Consider the following 15,210-nt stretch of genomic DNA (forward strand, 5'->3'; position numbering starts at 1 on the left):
TTTACACAAGTGAGTCAACAAAATGAAGAGCAACTGCTATCACCTATGTGTACAAATAATAAACAACAACTTTGCCCCCACACTGTATCTTTATGGAAAATGAAAAAGTGCATAAAGATATGGAATACTTCTCAATCCCAGTTTCATACATGTATGTATCCCACTAATTTCAAAATACTTTTCTTGACACAGTAAAATAAAATTCAGAAACCAAAGTGGAATGCCACGGATATCCACCGCTCTGTCAGCTAAAAAAAAAAAAAATAACATGTTTTCAGTAGAATTCAAAGGCTTATAAAAAAAATCAAATAATACCCCTTCCAAACAAACCTACATCTTTCTCAACTAAATAATATTACTATCATGCATCCATAGATCCAAGTTCACAAATTGATTTTTGTACACATCATTACACATTTACATACCTTATCAATCAAATCACCATAAAATAACACACACACACACAAAAAAAAAAACCCAAATTTTTGCATGAAAACTTACGTTTAAAATAAAACAGAAAATATTGATTTCAAAGTGTAACAAGAAGTTTATAAAAAAAAAAAAAAAAAAGAAAAAGAAAATAACAATCATGAATCAATTAAAATTCATAAACAATTCACTAAAATACTTCATAAAACAAAAGACTTTAAAATATGTTTGAATAAATGACTAAAATATATGCATAACGTAATGAACTAAGTGCATGAGTTAAATGCCATTATAATTTTTATCAGAATCTTCACAGTTTGACTTCAAAAAGACATAAAGGTTTCTGATCAAATCTGTCTGCACAGGTTTTTTGGTGGGTTTTGTTTGTTTGTTTGTTTGTTTGTTTTTTTAAATATATGTGCTATTTAACATTAAATTTTACACAGCACATTACAATACACATCATTTGAAACAAAAGCACCTTATGGCAACATATTCAGTTGAAATTGCACGCGCGCGCACACACAAGCACACACACACGCACACACACACACACACACACACACACACAAAACATGTATGCACAAATGAGGACGCATACACAAACACACATATATATATACAGTATACACTTCTGTGCAATTGTGCATTGGTAATGTATTATTCAATATTATAATACACATATAAAATATTAAACAACTAAAATGCAAGAGTGAATGAAAATAATATTGTACATAAGTGCTCACATTATAATGACAGCGGCTGCTCACATTCGCACAGACTTTATCAGTTTATGCCTGGTTTTTGAAAATAAGACAGCAAAGCCAAGCGCAACTGATACAAACGATGTTGGAATAATTATAGTCACAAGAGACAGGGCTTCTGATTATAATGCATTCAAATACTCGCTCCGGATGCTTTGAAAATGGAGAGAATGCGCTGCATGTTCACTCAGCAGCTGTCTTGGACTTTCTAGATCTAATAATTTCCAGAACAAACACAGTAAAGAATGAAAATCCTGTTTGGAACTGGAAACTTCATTGGAACACCAGGATTGTCTGCCACAAGAGTTGCTTCCCTTCACCACTTCTTGGCCCATAAACCTGGATGATTGTGACAAGAACTATATAGCAGAACCAAGAGGTATACATACATACATCTATAAATGTGTGTGTCTGCCTTTTGCATACAAGTACATGTATGAAGTGATGCAGATTAAAATGTGCGGCACTGAAGTGACTCCTAGGCTCTGAAGGACTAGAGTGGGGGACCTGCTCGAATCATGGTTATAAATGCAAAACGAGTCCCTGAGAGACCTTTTTTTTTTTTTTAGAGAGAGACCTTTTAACGAATCAGAAGCCCTGAAACGTATTCAAAAACAGAAACTTTATAATAATTTGAATTAAAACTAACAGACTTGTTACATGCTTTGTTAAAATCTTGTTACACTTGACAAGTATACACACTTTGACAGCATATGATACGCTGTTAAGACAAAGCTGTTTTGTGGGTGTTTTTTTTGTTGTTGTTTTTTTAAACACACATTAAACCAATATTAGCTAGTATTAGAACATATTAGAACACACAAACCAAAATCGACATTTACATGTATTACATGTACCTAATTTCAGTAAAACAACCGCAAAAATGCAGCAAAACAAAGTCAAAACCTGACTTTGCAATACACAGTTTATAAAACATTCAATTACCTCAACTGAAGTTAACCCCTTGATGACTAAACAGCGAGTGTACCTAAGTTGATGAAATCAAGTGAGGCACAATTACTACTTGAACTAGTAGTACTTTTTGCGTTTATCAAAGGTGCAACTGATTTTGATGAACAAAAGTGATGCAGCCCCTTGGAGAGAAAGAAGTCCATGTGCAGAGAGTGGTGACTGAAATCCTCACCTGTAAGCTCTGTCTTATCAAGTTACCTCAGTGAGGAGGCATACATGTATACATCTTCACCGCCAAGTCTGCTCATCACCAGCACTCAAGGGGTTAATCTAAACTCGGCGTTCAGCTCAGTTTTATAAGAAAATAATAATAATAATAATAACAATAATAATGATAATAATAACTATGTCACAAAATATGATAAAGCCCTCAGGATCATTCATTCTTCCGCATAGCAGCTTGTTTTTTTTTTTTTTTTTTTTTTTTTCACATTTCATTTTTTTTTTTACATCATTAAATGTTCTGGACAGACTGTACTGAAGAACAATAAAACATTCCTTTTTTTTTCTTTTTGACTACACTGGTTCAAAGACAACACCATCTTTACAGTATATTCTTTTAAGAAAAAGAAAAAGAACGAATTTTACACAAATTTTATGTAATTTTGACACAGATGATTCTCTCTCTCTCTCTCTCTCTCTCTCTCTCACACACACACACACACACACTTTCTATAAATGCATGAGTGCATGCATGTGTGCGTGTGTGTGTGTGTGTGAGGGGGGGACTACTGAGAAAGAATGGGACTGACAGCGGTGATACTTCCCATGAATTGTTTTTTAATTTTCATCTATTGGGGGTCCATAATGTCAATGAATTTTTCTAATTCATCCATCGCCCAGCACACAACATGCACATTTCCACAAACTGTTCGTCAATTTCATTTTGTAACCGAGACGCAAATTCTATCCAAATGTTTGCGTGACAGCACGCGCAAATACAACTGTGTTCGTATTGTACTGTACAGAAAATGTGTATTCTATTGTACTGCACTGCACTGAATTGCACTGCATTGAATTCTATTGTATTGCACTATTACTCTTTCATCACAACACCTAGGTCTCTAAAATACATAGATCTGTGAAATTCTGGCTGCCCTCCCCAAGAAGTGCGTGTCACTACTGTGAGAGCACCACCCTTTTTTTTTTTCGTTTTGTTTTTTTCGTTTTGTTTTTCTACCTGCAAGGGCACTCGTTTTCCTATCAAAGTGGATTTTTCTTCAGGATGTTGCCGTGGGGTCTTTACTTTATCACCTCAACATTCTTCTTCTTCGGCGTTCACTCGTATGCACACTTGTGTATGACCGTTTTTACCCCGCCATGTAGGCAGCCATACTCCGTTTTCGGGGGTGTGCATGCTGGGTATGTTCTTGTTTCCATAACCCACCGAACGCTGACATGGATTACAGGATCTTTAACGTGCGTATTTGATCTTCTGCTTGCGTATACACACGAAGGGGGTTCAGGCACTAGCAGGTCTGCACATATGTTGACCTGGGAGATCGGAAAAATCTCCACCCTTCACCCACCAGGCGCCATCACCGTGATTCGAACCCGGGACCCTCAGATTGACAGTCCAACGCTTTAACCACTTGGCTATTGCGCCCGTCCTGTGCCAGCTCTAAATCTTGTGCATATCATTATATGTGCATGTGCGTGCACGCATGCACATGCATGTACGCATATTATATGTGCATGCATCCACACATGTCACACTGCACCTGAATGTGTTTGTGTGCAAGAACCTGTGGGTGCATCAAAGTGTCTCTGTTTCAAAACCCTTTTTGTGTTGTAAGCAGTTCTTTTTTGTGTGTGTGTTTCTCGTCTTTTCTTTCTTAACAATCTTTCCAACCCCTTGCAAAAGTCAAGGCTATCAAAAAAAAGTTCTACACTTAAACTTCACAGAGATTACTGATTAGTCTGCACAACACAAACAACCGTCAAAGAAATAAGATTTTTTTTTTTTTTAAATGTATAAAATGATGTCCAGTACTAAAAAGACAGCAGACAGACAGAGACCGACCTCGGGAACTGGAACTGTCAAATATTTATTATAAATCATTGATGCATATGATTAAAGGTCTATTTTTCTAAACGGAACTGTGTAATTGTGAAGAGCTTTGAGCAAAACTATTTGATGAGGTGCTACGTAAACAAAATTAGTAGTAGTAGTAGTAGTAGTAGTAGTAGTAGTAGTAGTAGTAGTAGTCATGGTAGTATTTTTTGCCACCAATGAGAAAAGACAAAGACAAAGACAGACAGACAGACAAACAGACAGAAGTACTCTGGCAGAATCTAATAACTGGAATAGTGGACAGTGTTACATTTCATCTAATAAAAATTTTAAAAGTAAGAAAATCAATTCAATTCAATCCTATCCCATCAAATAAAATCTTTCTTTTCTTTTTTTTTAAACACACCAAAAGTCAACATCACACACACACACACACACACACACACACACACACAGAAAGAGAGAGAAAGATATTGGGGGGGTGGGGGGGGGGGGGCGAGAGACAGACAGACAGACAGACAAAGGCAGACACTGAGACAGAGAGACAGACAGGCAGACAGTCAGACAGAGAGACAGAGACAGAGAGAGAGAGAGAGAACACTGGATGATGGAGTAGACAGGGTGAGATGGTAAGGATAAAGGGTAGAAGAGGTCCAGAAGGGGATGGGGGATGGGGATAAAAGTGAATGCCTGAGCAGTGAATTGAATCGTTGGCAAAAAGCTCAGAGTCAAGACACTGTTGTGCTGAAGCCACACAACAAAGCCCCAAGGCACAACCGAGGGAGAGGCCCACAAGGCACACTGGAGGAGGAGGAGGAGGAGGAGGAGGAGAGAAGTCCACTGCCTGAGGTCTCTAGAGGTACTAGTAATGTTCCAGATTATCATCACTGCCTGTAGGACTGTGCACCAGTTGAGTTTGCCCTGGCTTCTATAGTTCTAATCATCTTGGAGCTTTCCTCGCCCCCCCCCCCCCCCCACCCCACCCACACACACCCTCTCCCCTACCCCCCTACCCCCTCCCCTCTCCCTGACCACCAACCCACCCCCACTCCCCACCAGTAGTGCAGAATAGTTCTTAGGGTGTGCAGTCAATCTGTGTGTGTGTGTGTGTGTGTGTGTGTGTGTGTGTGTGTGTGTGTGTGTGTGTGTGTGTGTGTGTGTGTGTGTGTCTGTGTGTGTCTGTGTCTGTGTGTGTGTCTGTGTGTGTGTCTGTGTGTGTGTCTGTGTGTGTCTGTGTATCTTTGCATGTGTGTGTGTGTGTGTGTGTGTGTGTGTGTGCGTGTGTGTTTGTGTCTGTGTGTGTGTATCTGTGTGTGTGTTTCTGTGTGTGTGTGTGTGTGTGTGTCTCTCTCTCTCTCTCTCTCTGTGTGTGTGTGTGTGTGTGTGTGTGATATTAATTCGATAATTAAAAGTTTGGGTGTGAGAGCAAGGGAAACTTCAGAAAGAGAAAACGACAGAGAGAGAGAGAGAGAGATATCAGAGTTGAAGAGAAGAGACAGAGGGAGACTGAGACTGACTGAGACTTAAGATAGATCAATCAAGCATAAACACAGAGCAAGACAAGAGAGAATGTATATGAGTGGGGGGTCATGGTCAGATGCAATATATAAATCACACATTATAAAATAACAGAGATCTGTCATTCTGTGTACGTGTAGGACACTGTGTCTGTCAAAATAGAATAATATACCTATAAAATTATGTTTATCATATATCATAATGCACTGAAGGTTAAAGGTCTCATACCCATTTTTGATTGGGGAAGTGAAACGGAAATCATATTATCCTATGTATGATTTATGAGTACACTTATAATATATATCATATAATATATATCATAATATGTTTTGTTTTGTTGCTGCTGTTGTAGCTGCTCATTTATTTGACTCATTTATTGACTCACTTGTATAAACAAAGTGAGTCTACGTTTTAACCCGGTGTTCAGTTGTGTGTGTGTGTGTGTGTGTGTGTGTGTGTGTGTGTCTGTGTGTCCGTGGTAAACTTTAACATTGACATTTTCTCTGCAAATACTTTGTCAGTTGACACCAAATTTGACATAAAAATAGGAAAAATTCAGTTCTTTCCAGTCATCTTGTTTAAAACAATATTGCACCTCTGGGATGGGCACAAAAAAATAATAAAAGAAGCCTAATTATATGCAAACTGCATTTACTGTTATATTTATATTTTTGGTATTCTCTAAACTTGGCACTTTGACCTCTTATTCTGACACAACAACATGAGGAGTCATTATTATCATTTTTTATTCAAACAGGAACTTCTTTTGCTAAGCATGGAATTTTTATTTATTTTGCAAACGTTTTGGTGCAGATAGTAAAAAAGGGAAATTACTCTGTAATTAATGCTAAGGGACGTAATTTATCACAAGTGAGTCTTGAAGGCCTTGCCTCTCTTGTTTTATATGTTAAGTTGAACTTTCTCTCATTCTTAGTCAGGAACACAACCCAGACTCATATCTCATATATATATATATAGAGAGAGAGAGATATTCTTATCTCACACACACACACACACACACACACGCACGCACACACACACACACACAGAAAACCATTCTCTCAGCCCACCAACCCCCCAGCCCCCACACAGACCCTTCCCTTTCTCCTGAAGGACAGAAATTCAGACACTCCTTCCTCTCTCTCCCTCTCTCAAGGGATATATATGTAGTAATGTACCCTACATTTGGAACACCTAACCACCTATCCCTTGCAATATTCTCTCTCTCCCTCTCTCAAGGGATATATATCTAAAAAATATATAAAAAATATAAAAAAATATGTGTGTGTGTGTGTGTGTACCTTACATTTTAAACACCTAACCACCTATCCCTTGCAATATTCTCTCTCTCCCTCTCTCTCTCTCTCCCTCTCTCAAGATATATATATATATAAGTACCCTTCATTTTAAACACCTAACCACCTATCCCTTGCAATATCTCTCTCTCTCTCTCTCTCTGTCTCTCTCTCACTGCATACTTGTACACTGAGAGAAGCACGCTGGTTCAAATCACGGCTCAGCCGCTGATATTTTCTCCCCCTCCACTAGACCTTGAGTGGTGGGGTCTGGACGCTAGTCATTCGGATGAGACGATAAACCGAAGTCCCGTATGCAGCATGCACTTAGCGCATGTAAAAGAACCCACAGCAACAAAAGGGTTGTTCCTGGCAAATTCTGTAGAAAAAATCCACTTGGATAGGAAAAACAAATAAAACTGCACACAGGAAAAAATACAAAAAATTGGGTGGCGCTGTAGTGTAGCGACGCGCTCTCCCATGGGAGAGCAGCCCGAATTTCACACAGAAAAATCTGTTGTGATAAAAAGAAATACAAAACACAAAAATACAAAATACAGGTATAAAATTTCTTATGATATAATTCTACTATTTCTAGTCTGCCTTGTCCAATATGCCTGTCTGTCGAGTCAAACAGGTTTCTTTAATATTCTAATTAGTTAGGGAGTGTCTACAGTTCTGTGTCTAATCTACTGTAATGCATGTATCAAATACACACTGTATACATGTCCGTCTTGTCCGAAATTGTCTGTCTAATCTATCAGGTGTGTCTGTCTTGTCCAATGCAAAACAGGTAACTGTCAATTTTCCTGACAGGTATAGCTGTCTAGTTTCACAGAACTGCATAAAGTCTGTCAACCTATAGTCTAACACTGTGTAATACAAAGAGGTGTCTGTCCAGTCTAACACTTTAACAGACCTGTATATAAATTTCTGAGGATATATATATACACACACACTACGGGCATGGTTTCATGAGCTACAACCAAAACTCCACACCAGTGAGCGCATGCAAAAAGCCATGCCCACACCTCGTATATATATACATATATATATATATATATATATATATATATATATATATAAAAGACTGAAAACCTGTGTGTCCGTCTGTCAGATCTCTGTTTAGCTTGCAGTCTACCACCGCAGCCTGTAATGTAAACTGTACATGTGCTTGCATATAGACAGTAGAGACAGAGAGATAGAGAAGAGAGACCTGTAAACAGACACAAAGAGAGAGAGAGAGAGAGAGAAAGAGAGACCAAGACTGAGAGAAAGAGAGACCACCGAGACAAAGACAGACAGAGAACATACCTACCGCAGCCTGTATTAGCGTAAACTGTACAGTGTGCACACAGGCAGACAGCACACACACACACAGAGACAGACAGAGACAGAGACACAGAGAATGGGAGGGAGGTTCTACAGGAAAGAAAGAAAGACAAGCCAGGGACCTCAGCAACTAGTTTTTAACCCAGACAGCCCTCCATCAAGCCTCCCAAGTAATGTAATGTACCTGTGGAGGGGGTTCTGATAATCATCTCTTTGGGTGTAAGGAGGGGCCAAGTGGGGGAGGTGGGAGGGGCAGGAGGGGGGGTGTGCAGGGGGGGGGGGGGGGGCAGGACCCCAGGTAGTCTATCGCCCCTCCTTGCTAATCTCTGTGTGTGGGGTGGTGTGGTGTGGTGTGGTGTGGTGTTGTGGTGTGGTTTCCCCTCCTCCTGCCTTTTTCTATCTGCCACCCTCACCACCAACCTTTACCCACCAGCTCTCTCTTTCTTTTCTCCCTTATCGCTCAACAGAACTTGAAAAATGCCCCTCCAGGTAAAACTCTTTGTACTTTTCACTGAACGTGTGTGCTGCTGCTGCTCTGTCTAGAATGTTTGGGTTGTTGTTTTTTTTCCGCCTGTTATTAGTTCTATTAAGTGTACATTAAGTGTACATTAACTGATTAAGTTAACTCATGAATAATGCCTTCTCACTGAGCTCCAGCTCTCCTCCCACTCTCTCTCCCCCCCCCCCCCTCTTCCTCTCCTTCTCCATCCCCTCTCCCACTCTCTCTCCCTCCTTCTCACCGACTCCCAACACCCTCTCTTCCCTCCCACTATCTCTCTCCCCCCTCTCTCTTCCTCTCCTTCTCCATCTCCCCTCCCACTCTCTCTCCCTCCCTCTCTCCGACTCCTAACACCCTCTCTTCCCTCCCACTCTCTATCTCTCTCTCCCCCCTCTCTCTTCCTCTCCTTCTCCATCTCCCCTCCCACTCTCTCTCTCCATCCCTCTCTCCGACTCCTAACACCCTCTCTTCCCTCCCACTATCTCCCCCCCCCCTCTCTCTCTCTTCGTCTCCTCCTTCATCTCCCCTCCCACTCTCCCTCCCTCCCTCTCTCCAACTCCTCTCCCCTTCTCTTCCCTCCCACTCTCTATCTCTCTCCCCCCTCTCTCTTCCTCTCCTTCTCCATCTCCCCTCCCACTCTCTCTCCATCCCTCTATCCGACTCCTAACACCCTCTCTTCCTTCCCACTCTCTATCTTTCTCCCCCCCTCTCTCTCTTCCTCTCCTCCTTCATCTCCCCTCCCACTCTCCCTCTCTCCGACTCCTAACACCCTCTCTTCCCTCCCACTCTCTCTCTCCCCCCTCTCTCTTCCTCTCCTTCTCCATCTCCCCTCCCACTCTCTCTCCCTCCCTCTCTCCGACTCCTAACACCCTCTCTTCCCTCCCACTCTCTCTCTCTCCCCCCTCTCTCTTCCTCTCCTTCTCCTGTTCACTATTCTGTCACTTTGAGGGGAGGTCAGATGTGCACTGACGAAATGCTGAGCTACTGGGGGAGACTGGAGGCCCATGACACGAACGAACATGTCAATGGTCTTGGCCTCCACAACTTCATGGGGAAGTCTCTCTCTCTCTCTCTCCTTCTCCCTTCCCACTCAAACTCTCTGTCTCTCTCTCTCTCTCTCCTCTCTCTCTCCCTTTCCTTTTCCATCTCCCCTCGCACTCTCTTCTCTCCCTCCCTCTCTCCGACTCCTCTCAACCTCTCTTCCTTCCCACTCTCTCTCTCTCTCTCTCTCCTCTCTCTCCCTTTCTTTCTCCATCTCCCCTCGCACTCTCTTCTCTCCCTCCCTCTCTCCGACTCCTCTCAACCTCTATTTCTTCCCACTCTCTCTCTCTCTCTCTCTCTCCTCTCTCTCCCTTTCCTTTTCCATCTCCCCTCGCACTCTCTTCTCTCCCTCCCTCTCTCCGACTCCTCTCAACCTCTCTTCCTTCCCACTCTGACTCTCTCTCTCTCTCTCTCTCTCTCCCCTCTCTCTCCCTTTCCTTCTCCATCTCCCCTCGCACTCTCTTCTCTCCCTCCCTCTCTCTCTCCGACTTGTCTCAACCTCTCTTCCTTCCCACTCTGACTCTCTCTCTCTCTGTCTCTCTCTCTCTCTCTCTCCTCTCTCTCTCCCTTTCCTTCTCCATCTCCCCTCGCACTCTCTTCTCTCTCTCCCTCCCTCTCTCCGACTCCTCTCAACCTCTCTTCCTTCCCACTCTCTCTCTCTCTCTCTCTCTCTCCTCTCTCTCCTCTCTCTCTCCCTTTCCTTCTCCATCTCCCCTCGCACTCTCTTCTCTCTCTCCCTCCCTCTCTCCGACTTGTCTCAACCTCTCTTCCTTCCCACTCTGACTCTCTCTCTCTCTCTCTCTCCTCTCTCTCTCTCCCTTTCCTTCTCCATCTCCCCTCCCACTCTCTTCTCTCCCTCCCTCCCTCTCTCCGACTCCTCCCAACCTCTCTTCCTTCCCACTCTGACTCTCTCTCTCTCTCTCTCTCTCCTCTCTCTCTCCCTTTCCTTCTCCATCTCCCCTCCCACTCTCTTCTCTCCCTCCCTCCCTCTCTCCGACTCCTCCCAACCTCTCTTCCTTCCCACTCTGACTCGCTCTCTCTCTCTCCTCCTCCTCCTCTCTCTCCCTTTCCTTCTCCATCTCCCCTCCCACTCTCTTCTCTCCCTCCCTCTCTCCGACTCCTCCCAACCTCTCTTCCTTCCCACTCTGACTCTCTCTCTCTCTCTCTCTCTCTCTCTCTCTCCTCTCTCTCTCTCTCCCTTTCCTTCTCCATCTCCCCTCCCACTCTCTTCTCTCCCTCCCTCCCTCTCTCCGACTCCTCTCAACCTCTCTTCCTTCCCACTCTGACTCACTCTCTCTCTCTCTCTCCTCTCTCTCTCCCTTTCCTTCTCCATCTCCCCTCGCACTCTCTTCTCTCCCTCCCTCTCTCCGACTCCTCCCAACCTCTCTTCCTTCCCACTCTGACTCTCTCTCTCTCTCTCTCTCTCCTCCATCTCCCCTCCCACTCTTCTCTCCCTCTCTTTCATCTCCCCTCCCTCCCTCCCACCTCTCTCTCTCTTCATCTCCATCCCGCCGTCTCTTTACCCTCTATCCACCCGCCCCTCCCTCTCTCTCTCTCAACCATCTCCCCTCCCAATCTCTCTCCCCCTTTCTCTCTCAGTATCACACCATCTCCTCTCTTTCCCATTTTCTCTTCGTCTTACTCTACCCATCAACATAAAAATTTGAGTGACACCTCATCACAACACAGCAAATTACGTTTAAAAAAAAAAAAAAAAAAAAAAAAAATCATAAATAAATAAATAAACTAAAAATATTATTCATTCAATGACTATCTATAAATAATGAATTTAAAAAGAACTGAACAAGAAGTAGTTGACTGTTGAGTATGTTTTAGCTTTGAGTATGTTTGTAGAGGGAGAAAAAAAAAGGAAAAGTTATGAAAAAAAAAAAAACAAACCTAAAATAATAATCTGTATCATACACTATGAATTTAAACAGAACTGAACAAGAAGTAGTCGACAGTTCAGTATGTTTTAATTTAAGTATGTTTCATCAAGAAAAAGAAGAAGAATTTTAAAGAAGAATATTCATTATGACTTGGGAAGAGGCGGAGAAGGAAACGAAGAAAATTACACACTGCGTAGTCTCCAACTTGACAGCTGAGTTAATCATGGTGCTTCTTAAAAAAAAAAAAAAAAAGGCTGAGTATTATGTTTAGGAACATCAGAACTCTGACTCAGCCTCAGGTGCACTGTGGACAAATGTTATATTGGGTTATATATCATAAATAATGACATTCTAAAACTGGGTAAAAAAAAAAAATAAATAAAAAAAAAAAATCCCCACTACCACTGTCAACATTCAAAAGACTAAAAATTCTGTACATATACTGATCACATTTCTCCTCACCTCCGCACTCTGCATTGGCTCCCCACTGAATCAAGAATTATAATTTTCATATATCTATATCTATATATATATATATATATATATACATATATCAGGTTGCATGTCTCTGCTGTTCTGCTTTCCACTTCACAAGGACCTACATATCTTTCTGACCTTATCAGTATTTACGCTCCCACAAGAAATCTTCGCTCTTCCTCTGACTGTTACCTTTTTATTTTATTTTATTTTATTTCATAATTTATTTTATTCTTTTTTATCTATTCATTTATCTTTTTTTTTTCTCAAGGCCTGACTAAGCGCATTGGGTTACACTGCTGGTCAGGCATCTACTTGGCAGATGTGGTGTAGTGTAGATGGATTTGACCAGGCTTGAGCTACTGATACTGATACTGATATTGTTACCTTTTGAAACTTCCTCGTGTCAATGCAAGAACCTATAGTGAACCTTCTTTCTTCTTTGCTGCTCCTCACATCTGGAACAACCTTCCTCATCATATCCGTGCATCTGATTCTAATTCTGCTTTTCGCTCATCCCTAAGATCTCATCTTTTTAAAACCTATCTATAAGCACTCTCAGCTTCCTTTTCTCGAGCACCACCCATGTCAGCTCACTCTGGATATATGAATAGTGGGAAAAGGAGAGTGGGGGGGGAGGGTGGGGGGTTGAGAAAGAGTGGTCATGAATGATTTATGTAATTTGTAATATTTTTCTTTCAAGTAAAGTGCCCTGAGCTCTTAGTGAGAAATGGTGTTATATATATGTATATATTATTATTATAATCATTATCATTTATATCATCAATGATATATATATGTCATCATATAGATAATTCATTCAATATCATACTCATAGCATTTAACATTCACAATCCTTTTTTTAATAGGACTGTGTGCATGCCTCTGGAGACATAATTTAGTGACATGATTAGAAATCAGTGCTTTAGTATATTGTATTTGTTATATCATAATGCAGAAGTCTCGTTTTGTAATCAAGAATCAAATTGTTTAAATATTACAACTCTGGCAATTCAATTATTCAAATGTTAGCATGCAAACTGTACAATATAGGTTGATCTGCAACATGTCAGATACCTGTTCTACTGTGTGAATATAGACTGATAGCGCTGTGAATTAACATTTATCATGCATGCCAACTGAATGGCACAATCTTTCTTTTCTTTTTTTTTTTCTTTTCGTCTTTTTGCCCATGCACACTTTCAGTTATGACACACACAACACTGTTCCAATAATCATCATGCAAAATTTCTCTATGCATGAACTTGTGAAGTGAACAAAAACATCCAAAGACTAAAAATTTGTATAAATAATCGCTACGTAAAACTTAAGTACAACCTATACCATGAAACAATCATACTGTGTCACTTTAAAACTGAAGATATGACAGCTATCTCTGGGAAGAAATATTGGGTGCAGTGAGTTCTGTATGAACAATGTGTCTGTAAGTGGGTGTGGGTAGGGTAGGGGCTTAGATATAATACATATATATATATATATATGGAGCAGTGGAAGCTTAAGTGAATGAATGGGTGGGCAGACTAAGCAATACATACTTCAGACGAAGAAAGGGTATGAATGTCACACCTGTAAAGTTCTGCGATGAGTGTGCGCGCGCACACACACGCACACACACACACATATATATATATTGTATAACTCTGTGTCTGCCTGCCAGGTAGCTTCACAGGCTATACTGGGATATTATATCAACAACAAAAGAATATTTAACAGCATCACAATGGCTTACCATGGTTTACAAAACTCATGATGACATCGGATCCCTCCACTTTCTCTGAATCCAAATCCAGGCGCGCTGTGATGTTTGGGGAATGGAAGATGACTTCATCATCTAATACATCCTCACTCTCACCCTTCTTTAAAGTCTCATACAAATCCATCATGAATTTAGGAGCTGATTCAACAGCATTGTCTGTGATTGGCTTGGGCTTGTGATGAAGGCCCAGCAGGGTTAAAATCTCTTGCTGAAGTTCACGTTTTTCACGGCGAGGGAGCTGGTCTAAAACCACTGTCTGCTGAAGACCGTTGTCTACATAAAACGGAGTGGTTGGCAACGCACTCTCAAACAGACTGACGAAGATAAACAGCAGAACACCAACATATTTCACAGAAGCTGGAAATTGTTCAAAACGGGCACAGAATAACAAAGCCATTTTAAAGATGTTCGCTTATGTAGGACTGAACAAATTACTGGATATTATAGCTAAGCATAAAGCGAAACAAAACCTCAACTGGCTAACACAATGCACCGAAGTACCTCCATCGCTGTCTTTAGCAGAAGTGTGAAGTTTGGCTTGCTCATCCGCCGATACGGCCAGCCAGTCTGTCGCAAACACTGTTTCGTGAATCTTTGGAGGAAAAAAAAAAGCGCTCTCTCCCTCTCTGACAAGGACAGCGAGACGAAACTGTGACCAGACTGTTCACCTAAAACCAACAGGCACTGTTCACATTCAGCTCAGAATTTATCGTTTCGCTCTTTCGCGATTTCATTCAAGGTAGTCCGGAAGGCCAGGCTGTCAGTTCAGTTCGGAAGTTGGCATTCTTTCCCGTTTCGGAATCCGTCCAACCGGTGATGGGGTGAAATGGTTGCGCTCTGAATCGGTGCGTGGATTTTTTTCCCCTTTCTTTCTTTTTTTTTTTTTTTTTTTTTTTAAAGAACAAATTCAACGTGGACCGTTCCCTTTCTCACTGGATTCAAGATTATTTAACATGAATTTAAGACATATACCCTACCCGTCACTCGATCATGTACACCGGCTGCACTGACATGCATATTTCATAGATAGAAATTAACTCAGTGAGCCGGGCCGGAAAATAGATGAATTGATAAACAAATAAACAAACAGATAAACAAATAAATGAATAAAGGCATGGAAATTCGATTCAGATTTAATGGCAAATTGAAGAAGAAATATACAGCCCTATACTATATTTTCTCAATCTCAGTGGAACTTAGGCT

The 15,210-nt window shown here is 41.3% G+C and overlaps 1 protein-coding gene across 2 annotated transcripts in view; it reads right to left on the bottom strand.

Annotated features, from left to right (window-relative positions):
- The window catches only part of LOC143290821 (bone morphogenetic protein 7-like), a 42,758-nt gene extending 27,873 nt beyond the window's left edge, over positions 1-14,885 (bottom strand). The window contains exon 1 of one of the 2 annotated variants that reach the window (XM_076600345.1): positions 13,981-14,885. In XM_076600345.1, the coding sequence (XP_076456460.1) occupies positions 13,981-14,404 (424 nt within the window). In that variant the 5' untranslated portion in view covers positions 14,405-14,885. The remainder of the gene's footprint in view (positions 1-13,980) is intronic. The other variant, XM_076600346.1, reaches the window with a different exon arrangement.
- Positions 14,886-15,210: the final 325 nt, after the last annotated feature.

Source organism: Babylonia areolata, chromosome 16, assembly GCF_041734735.1.
Source record: "Babylonia areolata isolate BAREFJ2019XMU chromosome 16, ASM4173473v1, whole genome shotgun sequence".
Lineage (NCBI taxonomy): Eukaryota > Metazoa > Mollusca > Gastropoda > Neogastropoda > Buccinidae > Babylonia > Babylonia areolata.